Consider the following 27621-nt stretch of genomic DNA (forward strand, 5'->3'; position numbering starts at 1 on the left):
AGTTATTTTTGGAATTCTGTTGGTAAACAGTGTTATGAAACATGTTAGGCTGGACTTGAAACTTCTCTTAATTAATCAATAATAGCTTCTGGTTCAGTTTTCTATTTCTAACTTTATATTATTGACATACAATTCTGAATTTAAAGTTTCGTAATGACAGTCATGGTTCTCAGGGGATGACTACAACTTACGCTGATGATCCAGTGACTTTTCTTGTAGCACCATGAGGTTCATAGTTTTGATTTTAAGTGAAATATCAAAACAACTGTTTGATGGATTGCGATGGGATGTGGTTCAGACGTTCACGTTCCTCTCAGGATTAAATGTATAATAAGTGATTTTTCATCTGGCGCCTTAAGATGAAGAACACGGTTAGCATACCTGCATTGTATCATTTTAGCTTTGTCATTGTATGATAGCATGCTAATGTTAGCCACTGAGTTGAACAATGTCATCAATTTGTCACTTCCTTGCCACGTCACACACAGTCCGTACCTTGGAACGAGTCGTCTTATTGATTGTGAGTATTGTTGTATACAAGCAGGAAAACTCAGAGTCCTGTAAACTGAAACAACAGCAATAAAGAAGAAACACAAATATGTTTACATTGCAGTGGTTTGCTCACCTTATAACTGAAAGACTGTGCGGTTACTCTACTGTATATATCCCCTGTCCATTGGTTCCTGCTGAAAACCTTCATATTCAAAAACATATCACAAATATTTTACTTTAAAATGTTCAGTTATTTCCTTAACCCAAAGTGGGGTGCATTTATAGATTATTTTCAGCTGCAGATAAATTCACATTTTGTGCTTTAGTGGGACTTTAGTGCAGCATGTTGGAAACATGTCCAAACATACATATAAATATCACCAGACTTGTTTAAGTCACCTTTGAGAGCTGAAGCTACAAAGTCTGACCATCTCACAGATAAAGTAAACACTGATTTTCAAACGGTCTTTTATTGATTCAGTGTCGAACATTAACTTGTTTGTACTTTCATCCATTTTTTCTGTTCAGGGTCGCCTGTCCCAGCATGCAAATGTAACTTCCCGGCAGACATTGTAACACTTCATAGAAGGAGCACATGTGTTTCTCATACCACTAATGATGCTACTGATCAGTTTGACAGGGAGGCGGCATGTGTAGCAGCAGGTCACACAGACATGTTGTTTCATGAAAAATTGATGAGGTCTTAAAGTCAGATTAATGAGGCTAAAAGCAGAATTCCAACTTTAAACTCAGATTACTAGTCAGATTCTGAGATTAAAGTTAAAGAAATTTATTCAATTTAATCTTCTTATTTGGAATTGTATTTTTCTAGTTTTTATTCATTTGTTTTGAGAATAAAATCATAATTCTTTGATTAAAGTTGGAATTTTGAGTTCATATCACTGTTCACAAGTGGCCCTTATCATCTTCCATTAATTCCTCCATGTTACCTGATCGGCCTCTTCCCGACATACAAAGGGGAAACAAACAGTCCCATTCGTTTCCAACAATGACCGTAAGTACTGAGTCACTGTGCTGCCCACATGTTATTTCATTTGATTACTGGACTTAAACAACCCCTCCCCCGACTCTTCATTGACTGTTGTGTGACATTAGAGTACATGATCAGTCAGCTGAATCAATCTGGAATTCTGGCTGTGTGTGTGTATGTGTGTGTATCGGGCTAATGATTGACTGATGGCATCATCAGCGGACAGACGAGATATCAGGCTGTCAGTCGTCGCTCACAGAGAGAATAATTTCCCAGTCTGAGCCGTTTGTTTATTAGGATCCTTTTTTATATTAGGAAGAGAACAAAATTATTTTAAACACTTTGTGTTTGTCAGGATGAGATCAGGACTTTCTCTTTTCTTGCTGTTTCTTCTTGTCATTCACTCCAAAACGGTGAGTTAACTTAGTTTTTTAAATAATTCAGCTTATTCTTTTTCTGTATTTGGGACATTATTATGTTTTAGCGGCAGAAAAAACATGGTGTGAGAATAGTGCTGTAGTACAATAAATACCAGTGCAATTAAATACATTACATTCTAGTTTAGTGCAAACATTTTTGCCTCTCATTCACTGATGGTGGTGGACTGCCATGCAAGGCACTGGCCTGCCCATTGGGAGCAACCTGAGGCTCGGTGTTTTGCTCACAGACACTGCACACATGAAAAGGAACTGAACAGATAAAAGTGGGAACATTTGAAAAAACCCCTCAACCTCATGACCTTAAATCGGCCCTGGTCAAAAATGTGAAGTAATAGTAGATCAGACTTTGATTGCTTTTCTTTGACGAACGAAAATGACCTCAAAATAAAACCCAAAAATAAAAGTCTCAAGACACGATCCACAGAACTGGTAATTAATCAATTAATACTTTTAATGTTATTATTGCTACTACTACAAACTTAAGACACCTGTATTTATATTTTTACTGAGATATAAAGTTGTGTATCATCTATGTAACACTTTAACAGGACACAGTCAATAGCTTGTATGCATGCCCTGTTCTATTCATTTAATAATGATTCAAGTATATTCACTTTATTTACTCCTGCAGGAGGGAATAGAAGATAATGACGATCCATCACCGAAAGACCAGAAATTAGAGCAGATTCAGCAGATTCAGCAGACTCCACAGAAACCACAGTTACCAACCGAACCCCCCACCCCTTTCGTAACCACTCCTGCCCCCACAACACCTAAAGCACCTGATACAGATGAGTTCCTCGGCCCATCTGAGTGTCTGGATAAAAAGTAAGTGTAATTTTATTTTAGTTTTTTTCCCTTTTAACTTTTAATTGTGTTTAAACTCAATTAACAGATTATGCAATACAGAATCTGTAGATATCTTCGTCTGTAGGCTGAGTAGTACAGGTTAATGGCGTTTGAACACACTTTGGTTGCATGCAGGAAAACAGTCCATGTGGAGTGGCGAGTGGAGTGTGATCCTTCAGCAACTTGTGACATCCGTTTCAAAGCAGGACGAATTTCACATGATGGAGAAAGTCAAAGAGTTTAAATGATTAAAATAAATGAGAGGAATGAATGAGTATTAAAGATGAGTTTGACATGGGAAGTCCATCTTTCTAAAGCCAGAGGAGTTACTTTTATTGTCTTAGCATACTGTAATTTATCTGTTTCTATTTTCATTAGGTTCACTCGTGCATCTTGTGACCTGGTGTTTTGTCCTCCATGGGAGCGTTGCATTGACGGACGTTGCTCCTGTAAACCGCCCTACCTGTGTCCGACTGAGGATGTGAAACCAGTTTGTGGACGGGACAATAGAAACTACCGCTCCTACTGCCAGGTAATGAGGTTGGGTAGTTAGAGCTGGTCTGAAACATTAAAACTAGACACAGACATTTATCAGCAAGGCAACCAATGCTCCTGTATTTATTTTCCAGGCTATGGCTCTCTCGTGTCGGACCAACAGACCTGCCATGTCTCACTTTGGGGAACATTGCGGAGGTTCACTCTCACCGACACATTCAGTCCCCTGCTGATTTTTCAGTTTCACTGTTGTGTTCCTACTTACAGTTAATGCTTGCTTAATCTCTCTTTAACCACAGAGAGCTATCCAAAGTTTGAGAGTTCAATAGACCCAGTCACAGGAGTGGTCCGGGTCTTCATTCCTGACTCCAGGAACCCTGAAGATAGAGAGGAATTACTGGTGTGTCAGAAGATTTGGAAGATGGCAGCTGCTAACGTAGCCTGCAAGGAGCATGGCTTTCCACTGTGAGACTATATGTGTTTACATAATGCTTGTTGACAATGTGCATAATGTACTGGCTTGTCTAAAGAGCATGGCAAAAGTAGTATATCAACAGTATCTATCAAAATGAAAACAACATTTAGTCAGTGATGTTCACCTACATTGTGACTAATGTGTGTTTGTGTTTGTGTCTGTGTGTGCGTAGTGGTGCAGAGGCTGCTGGTTCTGTGTCATATAACTCCCTGAAAACAGAAGAAAAGCTGTTGCCTGGCAGCTGTGTTAGCATCCACTGTCAAGGATATGAGACCTCTCTATCTGAGTGCTTAATCTATGACCAGACTAGGATTGGCAACAGGAAGGTTGCTACAGTAACATGTTATGCCAAATCAGCAGCAACAGATGGTAAGTATGTACATGTCTGTGAAGGGTCTCAGTCATCCAGGTCGTGGTAACTCAAAGCTTAATCCAAAGGCTTCCTCAGGTCAGAACTGAAGAAACATCTTCCAGATGCCTTTGCCAGGTTTCCTTGGAACTGCATGCCACTAAGGCTTGTGATTCCTTGGGCCCTATCATCCAACCGGCACAAAGCGCCAAAGTTCACAGCGCAAGTGTCATTGCTATCTTCCAGCCTGCGCAGTCGTCATTTTCACGCCCAGCGCCCCCATTGTGTAAATAGCAAGTGATCTTGCACCAGCGTTAGCGGCTGTGGGCGTGTTGGTTTTGAAATGAGGTGTGGTCAGGCAAACCGGTGGCGCGTTGCTATATTGAGGATGCAGAAAGCGACTGCGCCTTAGACCAACAAAAACCTGGTCTAAAGTCTATGGCGCACTCTGTCACTGCTATTTAGAGGGCGCATTATGGGCATACATCGGAGAGTTCACAACACGAGTCTGTGCTTGTCACTCACACGGGGACACTCAGCAGTGCTTGTACTCACAAGGAAAAAGCAGTGTATTCACAGATACAGTGAAAAAACGTTGTTTAAGGGACAGCAAGCTTTTGTTTCCCTCCTCACCTTAAATCATGATACTGCTTTTGGTTTGTTACCGATCTGCAGAGAAGTGCAGTAAGATGTGGACAAGCTCATCCCTGCCTCCATATACACCTGCTTCACCTCAGGGAGATTCCTGCTCGAGCCACGCACGGGCCAAAAACTACTGAGACCGACACAAAGCTCTCTATACCGCACACACATCCTGACGCACGCTCTCTATAATTGAGGCAAAAGAACAGACAGACACACACTCACACACACAACTAAGAGGTACATTTATTGCAATCCTTAAACATAACTCCCTGTGGCACCGACAATCGTGTCCACGGACATTAAAACACTGTCAAGTTAGTCTCATTTCGCAGAGTGTCCATTACGCACGAGAATACAGCAATGTGATCCAGCAGCAACAATAAGTAAATAAACATTTACAGCCGACCTTTCTTTGGTGGTCAGCACACAGAACTTTAATAAACATCAGATCCTGTCCGTCTGGAGATTTAAATCATTAATGCTGTGCCTCGTGCATAAATGTACACAGCATGACTCTTTTCATGTTTGTTTCTGTTGGGCAGTGGTATCGCTTCAGTGGCTTTAACATCAATCTGTGATATCGTACAGTGACCTGTGTTTTTTTTCTGCGTCTGCTGGGGCACAGTGGAAAGAAATAAGTTAAATATGCCGGCCGGGTCCGTTTTATATTAGAAGAATGACTGAAGTCCGCCGTGTAACTAGCAACACATCTGCCTGCAGGCGTACCGGGCTCTTAAAGGGAATGAGAGCTGACACTCTGATTGGTTTGGTTCATGTTATGCCGAAAACACGCCTACAAATAATCCAGGGATTTAAGCCAACCTCTTTGCGCCTCGGTTTGCGCCCACATTGTGCGCCGTGTAACTAGCAAGCGTGTCAGAAACGCCCTAAATCACTTAGCGCCACGCGCTTCAGACTGTGCGCCTTCCGCCGTCTAAATAGGGCCCCTTATCTTCAAGGGTCAATGAAGCAAAAAAACCTCCACTTTGATCAGAGTACAGTTTCATCATCTGTCTTGCATTTTGCTTTACATTTGTCACAGGTGGTTCAGATGAGCAGTGCGGCTTCAAATGTGCAAACACAAAGTGTGTGCCTCTGAACCAGACTTGTAATGGAGTGGACAACTGTGGCGACCGCAGTGACGAGATGTGCTGCAAAAGTAAAACCAACACACAAACTTAATGGATCTGATACCAGATTCTGACCCCTGAATGACCCCTGAGTTTCTGTGTCTCTATGTCAGAATGCAGAAATAACGCTTTCCGCTGCAAGACGGGTGTATGTTTGCATAAAGAGGCAGTCGCTGACGGACAGATTGACTGTCTGGATGGCGAGGATGAATCACCAAAGCACACTATGGACAACCGTGAGATTCACAGACTTTCTAAAATTACTTTACTCAAACTTTATTAACCTCGGTTCCTTTTTGGATATAAAAGAAACTCTTTGTAAGGATCTTATTCTGTGTACGTATCAGAGTTTTTTCTTCAAAACAGGATTCAACTATTACCCAACAATCTTGATGGCTCCAATTAGGGACCAAACCAGGCCAGATAATTCAAAGCAGACCAAATCTAATTTTATTAAAAGCACTTATTAACTGCTCTAAGTATGGTCACATGAGACAGATAAAGTGTTTTGTGCTATTGAAATAATCAAAACACTGCTAACAGACCAATGTCAGGAATGAAACGCCCACTAAGTGTTTGTAGTATTTTTAAAATGATCTTATTTTCCACAGAGCCAGCTGACCCGCGACTCATCAACTCAAGTATGTCTGTTACTGAGGTTGGACCTTTCACATGAAACTGTTGTTGTTTGTGGCGGTGATGATGATGATATTTGTTTTTTCTTTATATTTCAGAGTACAATTCCCCCAAGAAAGGTAAGTAGCCTAAACAGTGACACTAAGAGCAGTACTGTCTGTGAACTTTGTGGCCAGTATGTGCTGGTCCATGTCCACATGTTGCTGTACCATGGTTCCAGTGACGGGAAATCCTATAGCTACAGTAGACGACATCTTAAGCAATAGTGTTCCTCCAAAGTTTGGGCAAAAGTGATAATGTGTTCATCTTGTTCAAGGACTACCAACCCGGTTAGCAAGATGCCTTTTTTCAGATGTAGAAATGTCAGTTGGTTGTGGCCTGTTGGTGGCTTTTGAGGTGCATACATTTTTACTCTGCGTAGGATCTTAAAACAGCTATAATCAGAATCAAGTGGGGCATACATGGGCCTTGTTTGGGTAAGCTGGGCTTCAACTGATCATAGGCTCAAAGTGTGCTTTAAAGCAGGTTGGTTTCAGGACCCAGCTGGGCAATCCAGAAGAATATGTGCTAGAAGTAGTCATACCATTCAGACAGAACGCTGAATGCTGGATAGATGAGTCCTGAGTAGGCTAAATTGTACCTATAAGAGCGGTGTACAAAGCCTATCAAGGGCCCTTCATTAACACATCTGGACTAAAACAACGGCCAACTATGGAATGGGAGGACAAAGTAAGCTTGGCCCCAGGTGGGTAACCCAGATCAATCCAGCTGTAACCCAGTCGGGGCACAACCTGGACCTGATGGCGAGGAGGGTAGTCGTGCAAACATAGCTCCTGTCGGGCCTCAGCAATGCTCTTGTGTCTGAACAGGAGACTCCCTTCAGCCTGGTTCAACATCTGAAAAATAATTTTATAATGCCGGAAAACAATCTTTTATATCAAACTTTTCTATAAGCAAATGAATGCCTATGGATTGGGAATGAAATGTCCGTCTATAAAATATGTAAGCGTGATCTCTATCCACTTACTTTGGGCCATGTGGTGAAGCAGTATTTTCAGCTTTGCACTCAGGTTTGTTGAGTCCGTTGAATAACCTCGGCAAAAATCATCTTGACATTAGTTTCACGAACTCATTTTGTGCATCTTTGTAGAAAGGGCGGCTAGCAGGTTTGATTTGGAGTCCAGGTTATATTGTGGGATTCCCAATGCGACCACAGTGGACGAGGTGGAAGTGGAGGAGCGAGAAAGGACAAGCCGAGTGAAGAGAGTGGTGGGAGGGGTCCCAGCGAACCCGGTCAGTTTGAAACACACCTGTCTACTTACAGTTACCAGTACATGTGTTTAAAACTACGCCCATTCTCACTGTTAGTGTCATTACTTGTTGTATCAGTTCAACAAGTCTTGTTGCGTCTGTCTGCAGACTCAGATCCAGTGGCAGGTCGCTTTGGAGGAGAACCGGAAGATTGACTGTGGAGGTGCTTATATCGGAGGATGCTGGGTTCTCACTGCTGCTCACTGCGTCAGGTAGAACAAGTGTTCAAGTCGATGTTGATACAGAAGTAAAGGCAGGAAGTATTAGAGGTTGTACTGTGTAAGTCTGAATATAAGAAGACCCCCTTTTTTAGGTACAGGTACAAATTGAACTTGTTCAACACTTACATGTACACTTTTAAAACCTTGCCCCCTCTTTTTCACATATTATGATGTCTAAATAATAGCAATGCACGATATTATCAGCACGATATGCCGATATGTCATTTTTTCTGCTGAAATTTTCCGCCGATAAAACATTTTAATTCCGCCTAAATGCTCGATGTGTCCCTAAAACATCTTGAAGTAATGCTACGAAATTAACTCGCACTGCCTGCGCAAAGTTATCAACAACATACAAATAAAGACTGAACAGTCACAGAAACTCGAGCCAATAAGCAGAAGTTAAACAACTTTAACAATTCTTAACTAGCTCACAGTTAGCTCACATTCTCTCATTTTACCGACTGAACATCAAACAAGCTGAAAATACACTCACAGCCAAAGCCGACGCTAACAGAGAGTAACATGAACATCAGTGCAAAACTAACTCACATATTTATGGACGCACGATAAAAAGAGTCCGTCAGCGATCACTGATGTCTCCGTAGTAGGTGCAGTAAACAAGTCCGGGCATGTCTCCCTCACTGCCGTGTTTCGGGGGGATGCTGCATTCAGGTCCGCTCAGAAACGTGAGTGATCAGACCTTTTGTACCACGCCCCTTCTGTCAGGCGTGAAGAAGGGTGCACGATGTCTGCGGTGTGGCAGCTTTTACAATAAGAGCAGGCATGATATCAACTCCACTACAGTGAGACTCGATGTTCTCTGCAGTTAGGTGGAAAAGCCTTTTTTCAACAGAAATAAACTTAAAAAGTGCAACATAAATGTAACTACATTAGGGTTTATCAAGTTTCAAAAAATGTAAATGTAACTGTAGCTGGGATTATCCAGTCAGTGGATACATGAAGTGTGAACAAACTACTCTACTACTGCTTGCATGTCATAGGAAACCCATGTCCTTCAAAATAAAAGCGCAGCTTAGACTTTTTGCCACAACTTTTTTTTCAAGCACACGTCAGCGACACTGAAAACAGCTCCAAGACCCACTTTTGGGTCCCAACCCACCAGTTGAGAACCATGGCTCTAATATGATAACGACTGTTTCTCAAACATAATGCCTTTTTGGTCAGGAACGTAACCCAGCTGAACTTGAAGTGGTCGTATTGGCATTAACAGTAACAAGTGAGAGAAGTTGCTGTGGTTGTAGTTTGGTGAGGCGATGATATCTTGACTGGTTTTCTCTCTCAGCAGTCATAATAAAAGCCTCTCACACTTCTCTTCACCAGGCCAAACCCGTCTGCATACATGGTGAAATTTTCCATCTGGAAGAAGGCTCGAGTTCAAGGCACGACTGACATTGTTCCTGTTAATGACATTCATATCCACCCCAAGTAATCATCCATCAGTTTGAATTATTACCCTACTAATCACAGCAATCATAGATGAACGTAAACACTGACGGAAAAATGTCCTGCAGCTACAACGCCAGCACCTACGAGAACGACATCGCTCTGGTGCAGCTGGAGAAGCTTCCCTTCAAGGACAAATGTTTGCAAGACAACCCGGCAGTCAGCGCCGTCTGTGTTCCCTGGTCCACCCACCTGTTTCAACCCAACCACACCTGCAGCATCTCTGGGTGGGGACGAACTGCAGGTGGGTGCATTACTATACCACTAATAAAAGGCTAAACAAAGTGGCTAATACAACATTTGAGAAACTAACAGACTCATTTAAAATCAGGTAAAGATTAAAAAACATAATGTCTACACTTCAATCAGTATTGTAATAATTCCAATTGATCCAATATTGATCAAATTTTGGATTATTTTTGACATATTTTGATTTTACATTTAATGGAGGGACATTATTATTATGCTCTGAAAACAAAGAGTTGAACGAAGAGATCAAAAGAGATGAATAAGAAGGTTAAAGGTCAGTGTGTAAATATTGATGACTGTGTTGACAGACGGCAAAGCAGCTCAGGTGTTGCTCTGGGCCAACGTGTCGCTCATTGACGACTGTCAAAGATACTACAAAGGACGCTTCAAACCAGGCATGATGTGTGCAGGTGGGTGTGTTCAAACACACAAACAAGCTGCTTTACAGACACTGTGCAGGCTCTGATTTGAGTGTGTGTGTGTGTGCGTGTGTGTGTGTAGGTGATCTTGACGGGAGTGTGGACTCCTGTCAGGGAGACAGTGGCGGTCCTCTGGTCTGTGAGGATGAGCTGGGTGTCTCCTACCTGTGGGGCATCGTCAGCTGGGGAGAGAGGTGTGGTCAGCCCGGATACCCCGGAGTTTATACACAGGTATAATATTTATATATTTAAATGTGTACCTGGAAAACACACACCGATACACTGGGAAAATACTCTTTTTCTATATCTTTTCGGTTCACTTTGATGTCATGTTTTTCTGGTATTTTTCGTAGGTAATTAATTTTACGTTCATTTGTTTCATAAAAACAACATTCAGACAGACGACAACATTAAAATACCTGTTCACACGTTAAAAACATAACATAACATTTTATTGCATCGTTGGCTTTTACACTTAGTGCTTTACTGACAGATAAACAATGTGCATAATGTATAGTAACAAAACTTTGTTTGTCTGGCAGGTGGCTCATTACTTCGAGTGGATCAGACTTCATACAGGCTGGCCTACAGTCACCAAGTTTAACTCCTAATACACCGACACGCGCTTACATGAGTCTTACATTTTCAAGCTAAAATGTTTTTTTTCCCCTAAAAAAATAAATATTTTAAATTTCACTTTATGTCCAGTAAAGCATTTTTCCTGTTTATGGCTGACAAAGTTCTGACTTTTGTTTAAACAGCAAACTCAGCTTATCGATTTCTGCAACTGTCAGTTTGTATTACAACATTTGTTCTTTTAATACTGGTCGCACATTTTTGTTCATAATTTATAGACGCTTGAAAATGTGTTTTTTACTTTAACCAAGAGATTACGAAGGGACCAAGAAACAAACTTGGAGAGATTTTTATATGATTTTGTCTTTCATAAAACGCAGCTGACCACAAAAATACATCAGAACCAACAAGTACAAAATTTACATATAATGACACAGCCAAGAATAACATCAAATCTCAGGCATTTTTCTGAGGCTGAAGCGGATCCGCCGGCTGCAGAATGGCGCTCCTCAACATCCTGAGATCAGCATCCACCTGCACAAACGGAGGCAGAGGAATTTTAAAGGTTAACTCTGCAGGTGTTTCACGTGGCTGTTTAAAAAAAAGCCTTTGGGTCCAACATCACGCCCAGTACCAAGATCATCTGTCAATGCTTTTTTCATTTAAGCCCAGTTGTGCTCTAACTGGCGTGTGGGTCTAATAATGATGCGTGTTCTAGAGCAGTGTTGGTGCATTGCCCTCTAGAGGCAGTAGATAGGCATTGCACCACTGGCCAATACAATCCTGGTTTAATATACTCGGCTTAAACAACAATGCACTTATAGGGAATGGGAGAGGACGCTCTGATTGGTTTAGACTACATCCCCACATCTTTGACTAAATACAACCTCATTGTGCCTAACACCAGCAAAAAAAGTTGAACACACACTTCATTAGTTTGACCTTTCACTTAAAGTCGAGGTGAAATGAAAAATGTCATTTTAATCCTTTTAGATCACATCACACGGTAACATTGTGCATCTGTCTGACAATATAGGCCAAAAAATTTCACACGTGCTTACGTAAGTTAGCACCAAACAATTTCAACCAATCAATCTGCAACATTTAGCCGCAGAGCACCAAGAACGCTCGGTCAGTTAGCTAGCTGCTGCGCTGTGGAGAACGTCTGTCTACGCCCACTTCTCAACGATCCAATCAAATCCCTCTAATGATATGTCCCGCCTGCACGTCCTGTTTCACTCGTGATATACGTCACGATACGGAAGCTAGATACTCTCGAAATGCCGTCTCAGCTCGACTTTAAGAGAATTTTGTAGAATGTAATAAAATTCTGTCTTCAGTCCGTCTTCTTGGAATGGTAAATATATATACCACTAGTTTTTTAACAGTTGTTTAACTAACTGTTTCTCCAACTTTAACTAACATGCTTTTGTTTTTTAAACCTAAAAAAAGACTGTGAAAAACGTATTTCTGCATCTACCCACGAAGTCATGGGGGAAAGAATATTAGTACTATATACACATTATTTTATTTGACTTAGGGCTGTTGAGTATATGTGTGTGTGTGTGTGTGTGTGTGTGTGTGTGTGTGTGTGTGTGTGTGTGTGTGTGTGTGTGATCACCATTGCCAACTCGTCTTTGAGCTCGTTGTATTGTTGAACGTTGAACTTCTGTCGCGACGCTCTCCGGTGGAAGAAGTGAAGGAACTGACGATCCCTGACCTTTGGACAGATGAACTCCTGCACAAACACATAAACAACATAAGGCTCGTGGAGTTGTTCTTATAAAACAATTGATTGATTGACATAGGGTTCTTGCCTGTTTGCTGAGCATGTAGTAGCCGAAGAAGATCATGCTGGTGATGTAGGTGACAGAGTAGGTGACTGGTTCCATGACGTCCCAGGCAAACACATTCCTGCAAACACATATACACACATGAATGCAGTAAAGTGCTATAAAGTTTCAAGCTTGTACGTGTGTGTGCGTGGGTGTGCGTTTATTACCAGGTGAGGTAAGCCAGGAATCCTCCCTGCAGGGACAGGTAGGCAAGCCCCACCCACCCCAGAACTGATGCTTTAGTCTCCGCCTCCCGCGCAATCTTGTCTTTCAACTATACACACACAAAAACAAACAAAAAAACACACACTTTCATCTCAGCAAAAAGCTTGTTTAGACATGAAACGTTCCGGGAAGTGTCCCTGTATTTGGTGTTAAGTAGTAACCATTGGGTGAAAGTAGTATTATTCAGTGTGTAATAGTAGTATTCAGTCTACAGTGCAGTAGTACTACTAGTCAAAGTTATAATATTTGCTGTACCATCTCCAGCGGCTGCAGCTGCTGCCTGAGCGTTTCCTGTCTGATCAGTAGCTCCCTGTGTTTGATGTGCTGCTGCTGAGGAAGACTCAGAGCCGTGTGAAGAAGGTGGACCACGTACTTCATGTCATCCAGACCCAGCATGTGTTCATGAGATGTGCCTGACAGACACAGAATTTTTTGTTTATTAGCACTTCATATGCTTATTCTTAAATATTTTACGGCAGACACACCTTCCATCCTCAGCTTCTTTTTCTCGTACCATAACGAATGAATTAGCTTGCTGTTTCCCTCTGCTGCCTGTCTTTACGCTAAGCTGAACTAACAGCCTCCCGTCTCCCTCGCTGTTATTACATACACAAATACTTATAGTATTTACCTTGTCCAAGAGAGCGAACATTGTGTGTGACGTCATTGATGATGAGTTGAAAATCTTTATTTAAAACAGTTTCCATGAACGTGCATGAAGAAATTCTCTGTCCATCTGAGGAAAGAAAGAAAAGTTCAAGTTTTACGTTTTATTGCGTTAAATTGTTTGAATATACGAGTTTAAATGTGTTTACTTTTTAGAAACTGACAACATTTTAAGAAAATGAGGGCATTCTAACCAAAGGACATCTTAGCCAGACGAGGACATTTTAGCCAAACGAGGACATTTTAGTTAAACAAGGACATTTTAGGCAGACGAGGACATTTTAGTTAAACAAGGAAATTTTAGCCAGACGAGGACATTTAAGAAAAACAAGGACATTTTAGACAGACGAGAACATTTTAGCCAAATGAGGACATCTTAGCCAAACGAAGACATTTTAGTTAAACAAGGAAATTTTAGCCAGACGAGGACAACTTAGCCAGACAAGGACATTTTAGCCAGACAAGGACATTTTAGCCAAACTAGAACATTTTAGCCAAACTAGAACATTTTAGCCAAACTAGAACATTTAGCCAGACAAGGACCTTTTAGCCAAACAAGGACCTTTTAGCCAAACAAGGACCTTTTAGCCAAACAAGGACCTTTTAGCCAAACAAGGACCTTTTAGCCAAACAAGGACCTTTTAGCCAGACGAGGACATTTTTGCCAGACAAGGACATTTTAGACAAACGAGGACATTTTAGCTAAACAAGGACATTTTAGACAAACGAGGACATTTTAGACAAACGAGGACATTTTAGACAAACGAGGACATTTTAGCTAAACAAGGACATTTTAGCCAGACGAGGACATTTTAGCCAGACAAGGACCTTTTAGCCAGACAAGGACCTTTTAGCCAAACGAGGACATTTTAGCTAAACAAGGACATTTTAGCCAGACGAGGACATTTTAGCTAAACAAGGACATTTTAGCCAGACGAGGACATTTTAACCAGACGAGGACATTTTAACCAGACGAGGACATTTTAGCTAAACAAGGACATTTTAGCCAGACGAGGACATTTTAGCTAAACAAGGACATTTTAGCCAGACGAGGACATTTTAACCAGACGAGGACCTTTTAGCCAGACGAGGACATTTTAGCCAAACAAGGACCTTTTAGCCAAACGAGGACATTTTTGCCAGATGAGGACATTTTAGCTAAACAAGGACCTTTTAGCCAAACGAGGACATTTTAGCTAAACAAGGACATTTTAGCCAGACGAGGACCTTTTAGCCAGACGAGGACCTAATGCTTAAGGTCAGAATTAGTTCCTGTTTAAGAGAGTTCCTGTTTCAGGGTAGTGAACGGGGTCCTTACAAGTACAGCAGTACACAGACTTTTGCGAAGCGAAACAATGAAGGCTAATTTGTTCCAGTCTAACCTATGTGTGTTTGAGTTTTACCTCCATTGAGCAGGCTGGCAGTGTGCACACCGGGGTCCTTGGCTGTGATGTCACGCAGCAGGTCACCCACCGTGGTCAACATGGGCGTCAGAGTGAAGCGCCACTGCTGACCTGCAGAGAGGCGCAGAGAGAGGACCGGGCGACCGAAACTGTAATGAAGAAAAGCATCTGAGAAAGAGAGAGAGAGAGTTACAAGTTGGATATCCAGGTATGGATCAGTTGAACACAAGTCTTATCTGCCAGCTGAGCTCGGTCAATTTTCCAACAAACAAATATTTACTGAGGAGAAGTGTACTGCTAACACCCATGGCTATGTTGTTCTGTCATGCAGTCCGCTTTAGTTGCGATCACTGAGGACTGTATGTAAGAGGTGGATGCGGACTTCAGGTCTGAAAGGTGAAGTTAATGCCTGAGTGTCTTGGAACGATGACTTTTCCTCCAGCATCATCATGCGGTCTACATTTTCATGTGTTCAACACTTTGGTTTATGACCAGATATGTTCTGAGCTAACAACATCACCATCAGCTTAGCAGCTCTTTGTTTTCAGCATGCTAACAAGCCAAAGTAAGATGATACCCATGTTAAAGCTATACCATGCGTCGTGCTAACATGCTAATGTTTTCTACTGTAGCCGATCCTTTGTTAGTTTATGGGAAACAAAATGTGATTGATATGATTTGGAGATGTTGCTGTTTGCGTGAATTAAGAGACAGGGAGGGGGGAGAGATTACCTTTGGATGGAGGTTGACTGCTGTAGCTGGAAACAACACAGGAAGACCAGACTGAGCTGGACTGAGAGAGAGTAAGAAAGCGTTATAATCACACTATTATCCCTGCTGATCTTGGATTTATAACCAGAAACATTTTCTGTTGGCTTCTGTGTGAGAATGCAGTCTCGTGTTTTTAAAGCTTCACCACAAAGATGGCAGATAAGCAAACTCTGGAATGAATCATGCTTTAAATCAAATAGGCGTGGTCCAAGAAAAAATGGAGCTGAGAGAGAAAAAGAGAAGAGCTGAAGGGGTTGAGAAATGTTGGGAACCTATTGAAAGGCAGAGAAAGAGACGTGTGTTTTACAGCTGCATGCCATAGCTCATAAGACTCACATTCCTGCCTCGTGCAGTACGTTAGGTACAATACTACAACTAGCAGTAAACCCAACATAGTTACAGCACTTTGAGTAGCAAAAGAAGTCGCTTGTCGTTGTAGTGTTCAGCACTGGCAGGAACAGAAGTTGTGTAATATAGTGTAAGTTGTTTTTCCGACAGTTGTAGAAATGTTAATCGTCTTTTTTGCTGTCAGATCACTTCACTTCGGTCGACAACAAATATGATTTAAGTCAGTCAGTAAATGTCGACGCAAATGGTAATAAAAGCAGCTCTCTTTCCTCCTAAACTCACCGGGTAGATTCGGAGTCTTGCAGGTTGAGAACCAACTCTGCAGAGAAGTCTGGAGACAAACATGATGAGACGCTGAGCCGACAAAGAGACGACTGAAGGTCTGAAGCTTCTCTACAGCCTCGTGAACCAGCTGAGTCCTCAGGCTTAAAGTTTGAAATGTTTGTGAGGCGAGTAGAAACAGGTTTCATGGCAGGAAGAAGGGTGAGGATAGTTAACCCTCTCTGTACTCACCCAGAGCTCAGATTTCACATGGAAACAGCTTGTTCTCTGGCAGGAAACCGTCTCTGTACAGGAAGTGATGGATTCCAACAAGAAAGTCATAAAAAGTCTCCAAACAGCAAATTCAAGTTTCCCAGCACAGAACACGGAATATAACGTTTAAGAAAACTGCAGTAAGAAAAAAGAAAACCATGTTTATCCTGTTCATGTCTCCTAATGATGTCATTTTAAATAATAATAAACATGAAAAGCCAAAGTTAAACCTTAACGTCAACTTTCTAGAGATGAGCAAAAATACTATTCGATAATCACTGGGAGCTATTCGACTATTATTCAAAGACGCCCCCACCCCGAGAATCAGCCTGTCATGCTGTGCATAGCTGCTGTACATTTATAGTTTTACCTTTCAAAGTTTGCACTTTGCAGTTCCACACAGAACTCTCTGACGGCTGCAGAACTTACTTTACAGGCACGCAGCTCTAATTTGTTCTCCTTTTGTTATTCAATGGTGGTCAGCTAACAGCTTTCAGGTGCGCTACAGCCATCGTCTGGCAGAAGTACCACATTACAACCAGGCTCTGGTAAAAACAATGAATATAATATATTTTTAAGACGAGATAATAGTTGCAAAAAATTGTAATTTTTTTTATACATTAATGACGAAGACCAAGAAGAAGAATGCTTTTAACTTAACAAAGACTTTCTCACTTTGTCTTGTGGTTTATTTCATATTGTGATGACGATTATTCTGACTCCATCTACGTCCATGCTGCGGGCTGTTCCGACAGCAGTGCTTAACATCAACAAACTTAACTAAGTGAATGCGCCTTTTTGCTTAATGGGAAACGTTACAATCTGCATTCAGACCCGGGTCACATGACTCTGCGGTAGACCGGGTAATAATCGCCTCCGCTCTGATCGGGAACACAAAATTCGTGGCGACACGCTAATCTCCGCCCCCTTTCCAGCGCAATGCTATGCTCCGTCGGTAACTCTGCGACAAGCTAATACCCCTCTCCCACCTAAATTTAGCGTGTTGACGCAGGCCTTTCAGAACCAGGAAGACCCTGCCGATGGTCTCTTTTGCCATTGCCAGTGAAGTATCCTCCTGTCGGTCTCTTTTCTGCTGCGTCACCGTCTGACGACACAAACGCCCCGGAGACGGGGTTAGTAACCAGTGAAGATGTTACGGTGGTTAGGTCTTTATCGTATCTGTTACTCATTCAGTCTGTTTATCAAACTCATGTTCGAGCGCTGCTCGGACAGAGACGAGCGGGGTTTGTAGTTGAGATGACGAGGAGTCGCAGAAGTTATCGATGGAGCATAGCATCAGAGCCGAGGCGATAATTACCCGTCTCACTGCGGAGTCATGTGACCCGGGTCTGAATGCAGATTGTAACCTTTCACACTAAGCAAAAGAGCCGGGTGTTAGCGGGTTTTTTGACCTGTGGGAAAGCGGCTTGATTTTAGTGGGAAAGAAGTAGTCGGTACTTACTTGTTCGATCACTCTCGCACTGCGCACTTCCTGACCCATTGACAAAAGTTACAAGAGCAGAAGAGAGATGCGTTCAGGTCCAGGTGGAAAAACTCACTCCGTCTTTTAATAGAGGGACTGGTGAGAAGTTGGCCTCCGTAGTACCTTCTCAATAACTGTCGATTTATGATTTGCTGTATGTTTTGTTTACTTAGCTCGCCCTATCATCTAATCCCAGTGTTTTATGTGATGCAGACAGACAGAGGGGACAGCAGCACAAATTATGGAGAGGGTTAGGGTTAGTGGTAGATGGTGAGGGGGCAGCACTACAACGAACTGAAAAAGCTTATAGTGAGTGTCTATGAATGTAGAAACATGTTTAATATAACAATAAATCAGGAGATACAAATGAATTTCACTTTTGTCCCAACGAGGTTATGTGACAGGAAAAATAGAAACATCAGACCGTTTCTGCCCTTTGTATGTGGCAGGCACATCAGTCATCCTCAACACCTGCCGTGATGTGGAGTCTGAAAGCTCGAGACAGTCGCTAAACAAAAACACACAGAGGAGGATGTCGACTCAAAACTGTACAGTCAATAAGATATGTTTTTATTGGTTACCTATCATTTTTTTAAATGAAATACATTCTTTTAATATCAATGGCTCGGAAAAAAGTGCAAATAGCTGCTGTAACGCTGGGGGACCATGTTCTCCTCCTTTGAACAGGACACTGTTCAATATCGTTTACATCATCAATCAACGTCTTCATACACAGTGAATGGGCCAGTTTTATTACTTGACACACCAATATACAGACAAACAAAACATATTAAAGATACATTGTTCCTTTTTTGTAGTGTTTTTGTAGAATAAATAAATACTTAAAAGTGCCACACTTTATAACAAACAGCTGTTTGGAGTTTCCCCGTGAAACTCTCCAGAATCTGAAACAGAAAAAGGGACTCTCAGAGGTCTTACACATCTTGTATGTACATATTTAAGAACAGCATCGTAACGTGAAAGCATGGGGTTGTAATTTGAGCATGAAACTGAGATGACAAGTAGTAATATACTGCGACTACTCTATTGTATTAACAGTAGTAGCGTGCAGTGTTGAAGCGTGTTTTAGTGTCAGTAATGTGACTGGTGATTTGGCCAACGTCTACAAAACAGTATACGACATCAAATATGTCTGCCAATGGAATCAGCTGGTTGGGCAGTAGTGTCCAGGAGTCTGCAGCCAACTATTCTCTCTGATGATATATGATTGTCTGACACTTTTAGAGTTAATCTCCAGATTCCATAATTTGATAACTTGATGATGGAGGGCTCTTACTGGATACTTACAACTTAAAAAGCTGTCTGCTGCATTCAGGGACTATTTCATCCTGTAGGAAAAACACAACAAGGTCAGTGCAAACACAAGAACAAGAAGGTTTTGTCTGATCTGATTGATTCAGTGATTATCTGTTGATTTGATAAAAAATGAGGACCACTGACCTCAGAGTCTCCAGTCTATGATAAGGACTCTTCAGTCCATCAGAAAGCAACTTCACACCTGAATCCAGTAACTTGTTTTCACTCAGGTCAAGCTCTCTTAGATGGGATGGGTTGGACTTCAGAGCAGACGCCAAATAACGACAACTGCTTTCTGACAAGCTGCAGAAACTCAACCTGAAGAAAGAACAAAACATGTAGTCAGAGAGTAAAGTGCAATGGAAAATATCCAATGAGAATACCATCCATTTTGAAATCCATTCATAGAAACATACATGGAAACAAGACAGGCGGTGGTAACTGGGCACATCGGGGAGAAAAATGGCCGAATTGGTCATTTCAAATTGAAAATATTGAAATTGAAAACAAATTGCTGGGGGAGCTAATCGGGTGGTTAGCTACTGTCCAACGATTTCCCTATTCCTCGACAAATTGCAAAAGGAACCTTTCCATAACTTATAAGAAGTACATCCAAAAGTTCAAATATAGGACCTAGAATATTCTTTCATAAAAAACTGACCTCAGAGTCTCCAGTCGACATTGTTGACTCTCAAGTCCCTTCGACAGCAGCTTCACTCCTGAATCCTGCAGCTTGTTGAAACTCAGGTCCAGCTCTCTTAAATGAGCCGTGTCGGACTTCAAAACTGACGCCAGAGAAGAACAGCTGCTCTCTGACAAGCTGCAGTTCCTCAAACTAAATAAAGAAAGTGTGGATCAGTATAATAGGTTTAATCTTTCCTCACGCCACGGAACTGAGAACGAGCTGTCTGACCTGAGGGTCTCCAGTCTACAGTGTGGACCCTGAAGTCCAGCAGACAGCAGCTTCACTCCTGAGTCCTGCAGTTTGTTGTTACTCAGGTCCAGCTCTCTCAGAGGGCAGGTGTTGGACTTCAGAGCCGAGGCCAGGGGAGAACAGCAACTCTCTGATAGCCAGCAGTCACTTAATCTGAAAGAAGAGCAAAGAATAAAGCACGCAACACACAAGACAGAACACAGAGACGTCTGTAGGGTCACCCAGGTCGTGGTAATTCTAAGCTTCATCCAAAAAGCAGCTGGACTCTGTTGAAGTTCTTGAAGATGTTCACCTCTCAAAGGCTTCTTCAGTTCTAAACTGACTGGTGGACAGAGCTAGAGACACATCTTTGCTTCCTCAGTTAGGCTGTCTGCCCTTAAACAGGTATTCACACAAACCATTGGATGGTATAAGGCAGGGGTCTCCAACGGGTAGCTCGTGGCCTGGATTTTAGTAGCTCGCCAAGAGGTTCACAGACTCTGTACAAAAAATCTGATGGCAATAAATGCACCTTGAAAGTCTCTTCCCACTTCAATTCAATCAAATACACAGATGTCCCGTCCCCTGAAGGAGGTCTGAATTACTACATCTGAAGCAAATGGTATGTTTAAGGTTAAGCTTCCTTAATTGTTTCCACTAATACACTAATTTGAATGAAATTAATAAGTCCTACATTTAAGGCAACTCCATCATACTCTCAAACCCGAGATCTAAGAACGCCTTCCAAATGAGAGGTTAATACCTCTGCCTAAAGTGTACCATGACCTGAGATAATAAACCAGAACTAATTTAGTTAGGCTGTCATACCTGAGAGTCTCCAGTCGACATTGTGGACTCTCAAGTCCAGCTAACAGCAGCTTCACTCCTGAACCCTGGAGCTTGTTGTTACTCAGATCCAGCTCTCTCAAATGGGAGGGGTTGGACTTCAGAGCCGAGGCCAAGACTTCACAGTGAGCATCAAAAAGTCGACCACAAGAAACCCTGCAGATTTTATAGACAAACTGTCATTACTGAACCAAAGCTTAAACTCAGTACACAAATTTAGATAGTAGTAGAAGTAGATATGACTATTTGCAGTTGTTGCAGAAGCTACCATCACACAGTGATGTTAACTTGTCCCTTAAGTGAACAGAAATATTAACATACGTGTCTACAGCAGTCACAACTTGTTACGTGGGAATGAATATGAGCAAACAACATTTTTGGAATGATGTCCATGAAGAACACCCACTCATCAGAGAGACTTGGGAACTACTTCTGTGATCTGAGAGTAAGTCATTCTTCAGAGTCTTACAAGTCCTACAATCAGATTCATTTTTCTCTCTCTTCTTTGTTGAGTTAACATCACAAGTCCTTGTATTATCAGTAATATGCGAGTCCTGGACTTACCGAGCTTTTCTGCAGTTCTTGACAGCCGGGATCATTCTAAGCCGTCCCTCCTCTGACGTCTTGTACGCCTTCATGTCCAACACATCCAGAACCTCCTCTGACATCTTCAGCATGAAGGCCAGAGCTGAGCAGTGGATCTCAGAAAGTTTTGTCTCTGATCTGTTCTCTGACTTCAGGTACTTTTTGATCTCCTGATGCACTGACTGGTCATTAATCTCAATCAGACAGTGGAAGATGTTGATGCTTCTGTCCGGAGAGATGTGGTAGGTGCTCATCTGCTTTAGGTTATTGATTGCTTTCTGGATGCTTACTGGATTGTTCTGTGTTGGACCTAAAAGGCCTTTTAAGAGTGTCTGATTTGATTCCAGTGAAAGTCCATGAAGGAAGCGAACAAACAAGTCCAAGTGGCCATTCTTGCTCTTCAGGGATTCATCCATGGCATTCCTCAGGAACACGTCCAAAGATGGGTCACAGATACGATACCTCCCCCAGGCATTCCCCAGAAATGACTCGAGTGTCTCGTTGTCCCCGTTTGTGTGACAGTGATATATATAGACCGCAGCAAGGAACTCCTGAACGCTCAGATGAACAAAGCAGTATACTGGTTTCTGGTAGATCAAGCACTCTTTTTTGAAGATCTCTGTACAAACACCCGAGTACACCGAGGCCTCTGTGACATCCAGACCACACCGCTCCAGGTCTTCTTGGTAGAACATGATGTTTCCTTTCTCCAGATGTTCAAACGCCAGCCTCCCCAGCTTCAGGAGAACTTCGTTAGCATTTGCCAGCTCCTGTTGACCTTTACCTCCCTCATCATACTTCTGCTTTTTCCTCTTTGTCTGAACCAGCAGGAAGTGTGAGTACATGTCAGTCAGGGTCTTGGGCAGCTCTCCTCTCTGGCCTGTGGTCAACATGTGCTCCAGAACTGTCGCAGTGATCCAGCAGAAGACTGGGATCAGACACATGATGTGGAGGCTCCTGGATGTCTTCATGTGTGAGATGACTCTGCTGGACAGCTCTTCATCCCTGAACCTCCTCCTGAAGTACTCCTCCTTCTGGGCGTCAGTGAAGCCTCGGACTTCTGTTACCCTGTCCACACATGAAGGAGGGATCTGATTGGCTGCTGCAGGCCGAGAAGTTATCCAGACGAGAGCCGAGGGAAGCAGATTTCCCTTAATAAGGTTTGTCAACAGCAGGTTAACTGATGACTTCTGAGAGACGTCAGACACAACCTGAGTGTTGTGGAAATCTAATGAAAGTCTGCTTTCATCCAGGCCGTCAAAGATGAACAACAGTTTACAGACAGCGAGCGTCTCTGCTGTGAGCTTCTGTAATGTTGGATGGAAAACACGGAGCAGCTTGAGAAGACTGTACTGCTGGTCTCTGATCAGGTTCAGCTCCCTGAAGGAAAGCGGAATGATCAGACTTAGATCTTGGTTCTCCGAGCCCTCTGCCCAGTCCAGAGTGAACTTCTGCACTGAGAAGGTTTTTCCAACACCAGCGACGCCGTTGGTCAGAACGACTCTGATGCGTCTCTGTTGGTCAGGTAAGGCTTTAAAGATGTCGTGGCACTTGATTGGTTTGTCTTGGAGGGTCTCTATTTTGGATGCTGTCTCAAGCTGGCTCACCTCATGTTGGGTGTTAACCTCTTCACTCTGTCCCTCTGTGATGTGGAGCTCACTGTACACCCTGTTGAGGGAGGTAGCACTTCCTGTTTTATAAGTTCCTTCAGTCACACGTTCACATCTCCTCTTCAAACTGATCTTATGAGCATCTAAAACTTCACGTTGACCTTTAGTTCACATAAAAGAAACAAAACAAATGTGAGACCTGGGCCGTGCAGAGCTTTGAGTAAAACTTAGACACACATTCTGTCTTACCTCGTACAGGGCCGGTCTGATGGCGTGTCTGCTGTTGAGATCTGGTTCTGTCTTGCAGACAGGTTTCTGATGATTTACACTGGTCCCTGTATGAAAAGTGTTCACATCCACGTCTGGTAGAGACCACACTCTGGCCAGAGCAGTACTTCAGCTTCTCCTTTGAACGACCACACCTTTTCCTCTCTCTGTGAAAGTGAAGAAAACTTTATAATGTAGATTAAAACTCCTTGGATTGCTCCTTAGATACAGCTGCTTCTTTTTATGATTCTTGTGACTTTAATGAAGGCCTAACCCCTCCATTCCACAGGATCCGTCTGCGGCGCGCTCCATCTGCGCCGCGACCGACGGAGCGGACACGCTTCCTGTGGGCGACGGACCAGGAATGCGGCGCAGACGGAACGTGCCGGAGACGGTTCCTGTGGGATCGAGGGGTAAGTGTGCTTTTTCAACAGAATTGATGGGAAGTCAGGTTCAGACAATCATGTCTTCCTCTGGAGGTGGAACAACTCTGATTCATCCAGAGCCAACACCAGGTCGACATTTTAAAGTGTCCAATCGTTGGATTAACTAAAAACCTGCAGAACTAGCCTCAGCTGTACTTTGTTTACTGAGTATTAGCCAACGTTAGCATCCTAACAAACTAGACTAAGAAAGTGAACTTGGTAGACATTAAACCTGTTAAACATCCGCATTTTAGCATTGTCACAGTGAGCACATTAGCATAGCACTTATGGCATTTGAGCTGAAATGTTAGCTAGCTAAAACACCAGGTCTAAGCTTGTCAGTGGATTATGTTAGTGCCTCACATTTACCAGACAGGTAAAGGTATATTAACAAACTCAATATTGTGGCTGTGTCTCTGTGTGTTTTCTCTTCAACTCGCTTCATCATTAACCGAACAGAATCTGAACCAGGCACTCCATAGCTTGGCTTCCTACTGCCTGTTTCCACCTTTGTCATGCTGAAGTCAAAGTCAAAGATTTGTGGCCCTGAGAGGAGGAACATTCAAGGAAGCCTCTCCATTTTATTTGTTAGAAATGTTGGGCCATGTGTTCCTTAGTTTTCTGTTTAAAATTCTGTATCTGAATCCAAATGTACACCACTAACTGTTTTATGGCAACTTTAAATTTCACTCCTGCAATCTCTTTAGCTAAGCTAACCAAGCTAGCCATTGTATTAGCTCTCTGAGGCTTACTTGCTGCTAATATTACAATTTGAGTAGCTATTATTTTACAATTATGTATTTGACTTTTGCTGTAGACTCAAGATCTACATTTACTACACTAATTATCATGTTGTCCTCTGGGAGAGGGTTTCCACTGGGAAACTAATCTGATGTTTGCCCATCAAAGTCACTTCTCGAAACTACAGCTCAGCTCCAAAACTCCAGATTAGAGATCACATGATGTGAAACGAGTTCTAGATTCACAGTGATTAACTATGTTTGCCCTGGGACTCTCCCAGGTGATGTTGAGTCTCGTATGCTGCGCTCTAGCTGGTTGAAGTACACAAGTAGCTCGAGATGAAACCCTGCAAGCACTTCTCAGGGCTGTAAAAAAGTGAATACTACTATATGTCTGTTAAAAGGACCAAACATCATGTGAGAATAAGAGTTGTCTTAATTCAGACCAATGACAATATTTATCTTTCATCTGTCGACATAAACGTTATTGTAGTTTGTGTTCATATCTTTAATTAATAGTTAATTTGGAAAGCTTTGTGACCAAACACATTAACAGGAAATAAGGACTTAAGGTGTTTCTTCCTTCTAAACGTGTTGGGTAACTTCTCTGACAGCTGGTCTCTGATCGTTTTCACCTTCAGTTTCCTTGTTACTGCACTTTACATTTTACAGCTACATTACTCTCATCACTGTCGGCTGTTATCAGCTTTATGACTTTGCTGCCAGTAAAACACGCCGACACAGCATCAGTGATCTGCTAAAGCACACTGTGACATTGTTGATTCGTTTCATGGAAACAGTAAATCTTACTTTGGAGGCGAGTCACAGCTGTCACTCGACGTAGACTCGGACTCTGAGCTCTGACTTCGGTCACAAACTCTGAAGGAATGAAATGTCGTTAAGGACAAGTTACAACACATTTAGCTTTGTATTTCAGTGTGACATTACAGTGTGAGCTGTCCTCTTACTTTGTGTGTTTAATCTTGAACGCCACAGGGTAATCCATAGACATGTGACTCCTAACAGACAAACAGCCTGGTCCTGCAGACTTTCGTCTGCCTTCCTCACACACACTCATCTTCAGACGGTCTGAGAGGGAAGCTGGAAACACGACAGACACACAAACAAAGATTTCAACATTTCTTGCAGAATTTCCGACATTTCACAGTCGGTAACTCCTCCTGACGCTCCCTCAGTGTTCTGCAAGAGTTTCCTCAGATTGTCCAGATAGCAGGGATCACATACAACATGCCCTCCTCTTCCTCCTCCAACGGTTCACTGTCAGACATGGCTTCATTTACATCTTCTGCTGCACCTGGCTTCCTCTAATCTAATGTTTCCGTCCTGCATGCCTTCTGATGAATCATGTGGGGACTTTTTGAGATGTTTATTTAATTTTCCGTCTCTGGCTCCAATGTCTGCACAAGCCTTTAAACTGAGTCACTTCCTGTGAATAATACGTTTTGTAGCAGGATGGGGAGGAGGACCTTTCTCATGCATCATTTACCAGGATCCAAGGTGAAGAACAAGGTGAACATACAGTCTAAAACTTCTTGTTTAGGGCTAATGAGGGCTTGTGTTTCCTGACTCAGACTAGTATTACTGAGACATCCTGTGTGATCATATCTGATGGAACATTTGTTCAGAGCGACAAGACCAGAGTCAAGCTAAAGAGAGAGTTTCCGAAGCAGCGTCTGAGGCCGAAGAAGCTCATTCCAAACACGAATCCCAAATGAGCTTTGGTGGATCAAAAATGGATGAATTATTTTAAGAGATTTTAAAAGAAGAAACTGAACAAATTCACTGGTTCAAGGTTCACTAGTGAGTGTCTCAACACATTAAATCAGTTATCTCTGGGTTGGTTCGAAATAAAAAACGGACATTTCACACTGCGACACACAGGTAGTGTACAGGTCCTTTCACAGCTTTTATTCTGAACCGATGCTATGAGAGCGCCGAGGGTGATTCAGTCCCAGAGACACCTTAAACACTGTCTTAGTGTTTTCACCTCAACGTCTCAGACGCTGTCATTACAGAAAACATCCAGTGTAGCCATAACACAGCTCGAAACACTTACATCTTTGGCATGTTGACTACAAACAGAGAACGTCTGCAAAGCTTTCTGAACCTTGTCTGCACAAATGAAGCAACAAGATGCAACACTTAGCAACTGTACTTCACATATGGGAGCCCCAGGAGAGTCAGCCGGGACTTTCCTGCAGCTTGACACTGAGTTATAAAAGGATATCTTATTTACCAAAGCCCAGAGCATGACATGAGGGTGGTGTCAGTGACCACACCCTGAGTTATTACAGATTTGGTATCAAGATATAAAAGCGTACAAACACTGTTACAGGTCAAAGTTCTTGAATCAAATCTGTAGTAAGAATTTTAGCATCAACGTAGTCCTTGTTCTCATGGACCCATGAGATCAGCATACCTGAGAGCAGCGATCTGTCCAAGTAGTTCTGATCGGTTATCATCCACCAATCGTTGACCTTAAATGATTGATTAGTTTACTGACAGAAAATGATTGCAGATGGATGTAAGAACGTTTAATCTTTTCTCGCAGATAGTCTTGGTGTCAAAATAGATGCAGCAACAAACATGTTCCTCTTTAAGTCCCACGAACACTCACACAAGTCCGAAAATACATCGTGAGATCTGCTTCAACATTCTACTTTAAGATTACTGGTGGTTTTAACGTTAGATTCAGCGTCAGTATAAGGACGTCTGAGTGGTTAGAGATCATCAAGTCTAAAGCAGCTTACTGCTCATCAGACTATGAATACACTCTGAGTCTTCTTGGGTAGAGATAGACCGATATGGTTTTTTCAGGGCCGATACCGATTATTAGTAGTCAAGGAGGCCGATAACATCATCATGATCTGACCTCTCGGACCAATCA

General features: G+C 42.4%; 3 protein-coding genes across 3 annotated transcripts; 1 reads left to right on the plus strand and 2 right to left on the minus strand.

The window, feature by feature from the left end:
• The first annotated feature begins 1501 nt into the window (after nt 1-1501).
• Nucleotides 1502-10798, plus strand: cfi (complement factor I). Its single transcript, XM_069671922.1, has 17 exons — nt 1502-1507; nt 2555-2751; nt 3151-3304; nt 3402-3465; nt 3567-3732; nt 3915-4111; nt 5788-5895; nt 5980-6102; nt 6478-6507; nt 6601-6621; nt 7653-7795; nt 7922-8025; nt 9379-9483; nt 9570-9745; nt 10059-10160; nt 10252-10400; nt 10712-10798. The coding sequence occupies exons 1-17, from the start codon at nt 1502-1504 to the stop codon at nt 10778-10780; spliced, it is 1914 nt and encodes a 637-aa protein (XP_069528023.1). The 3' UTR covers nt 10781-10798.
• Nucleotides 10605-16958, minus strand: LOC138600695 (calcium uniporter protein, mitochondrial-like). The gene is made up of 10 exons (XM_069672172.1): nt 16898-16958; nt 16276-16559; nt 15607-15667; nt 14875-15042; nt 13437-13541; nt 13061-13218; nt 12748-12854; nt 12563-12659; nt 12367-12483; nt 10605-11279 (listed from the first exon to the last, which is right to left on the minus strand). Exons 2-10 carry the CDS (start codon nt 16336-16338, stop codon nt 11202-11204), a joined length of 954 nt encoding a protein of 317 aa, XP_069528273.1. The 5' UTR covers nt 16339-16559; nt 16898-16958; the 3' UTR covers nt 10605-11201.
• A 1783-nt stretch (nt 16959-18741) lies between these two features.
• LOC138600667 (NACHT, LRR and PYD domains-containing protein 12-like) lies at nt 18742-26141 on the minus strand. Its single transcript, XM_069672141.1, has 10 exons — nt 25682-26141; nt 25524-25592; nt 23531-23715; nt 21651-23442; nt 21069-21242; nt 20241-20414; nt 19989-20162; nt 19472-19645; nt 19319-19359; nt 18742-18915 (listed from the first exon to the last, which is right to left on the minus strand). Exons 1-9 carry the CDS (start codon nt 25789-25791, stop codon nt 19350-19352), a joined length of 2862 nt encoding a protein of 953 aa, XP_069528242.1. The 5' UTR covers nt 25792-26141; the 3' UTR covers nt 18742-18915; nt 19319-19349.
• Nucleotides 26142-27621: the final 1480 nt, after the last annotated feature.

This window comes from Semicossyphus pulcher, unplaced genomic scaffold (assembly GCF_022749685.1).
Source record: "Semicossyphus pulcher isolate SPU_LCO1_2020_fin unplaced genomic scaffold, fSemPul1.0.p SCAF_21, whole genome shotgun sequence".
Lineage (NCBI taxonomy): Eukaryota > Metazoa > Chordata > Actinopteri > Labriformes > Labridae > Semicossyphus > Semicossyphus pulcher.

What these genes read in the sequence shown, in the direction of transcription:
- LOC138600695 (XM_069672172.1), bottom strand. Translation starts at nt 16,338, where the DNA reads ATGTTTGTCTCCAGACTTCTCTGCAGAGTTGGTTCTCAACCTGCAAGA. An exon ending in CAAGACTCCGAATCTACCCG is followed by an intron (nt 15,668 to 16,275) that starts GTGAGTTTAGGA and finishes ACTCTCTCTCAG; the next exon opens with TCCAGCTCAGTCTGGTCTTC. An exon ending in ACTACATGCTCAGCAAACAG is followed by an intron (nt 12,484 to 12,562) that starts GCAAGAACCCTA and finishes GTGTTTGTGCAG; the next exon opens with GAGTTCATCTGTCCAAAGGT.
- LOC138600667 (XM_069672141.1), bottom strand. Translation starts at nt 25,791, where the DNA reads ATGAGTGTGTGTGAGGAAGGCAGACGAAAGTCTGCAGGACCAGGCTGT. An exon ending in TTCAAGATTAAACACACAAA is followed by an intron (nt 25,593 to 25,681) that starts GTAAGAGGACAG and finishes TCATTCCTTCAG; the next exon opens with AGTTTGTGACCGAAGTCAGA. An exon ending in TGTAGACTGGAGACCCTCAG is followed by an intron (nt 20,163 to 20,240) that starts GTCAGACAGCTC and finishes TTCTTTATTTAG; the next exon opens with TTTGAGGAACTGCAGCTTGT.
- cfi (XM_069671922.1), top strand. An exon ending in CAAATCAGCAGCAACAGATG is followed by an intron (nt 4,112 to 5,787) that starts GTAAGTATGTAC and finishes CAGGTGGTTCAG; the next exon opens with ATGAGCAGTGCGGCTTCAAA. An exon ending in CCCGCGACTCATCAACTCAA is followed by an intron (nt 6,508 to 6,600) that starts GTATGTCTGTTA and finishes TTTATATTTCAG; the next exon opens with AGTACAATTCCCCCAAGAAA.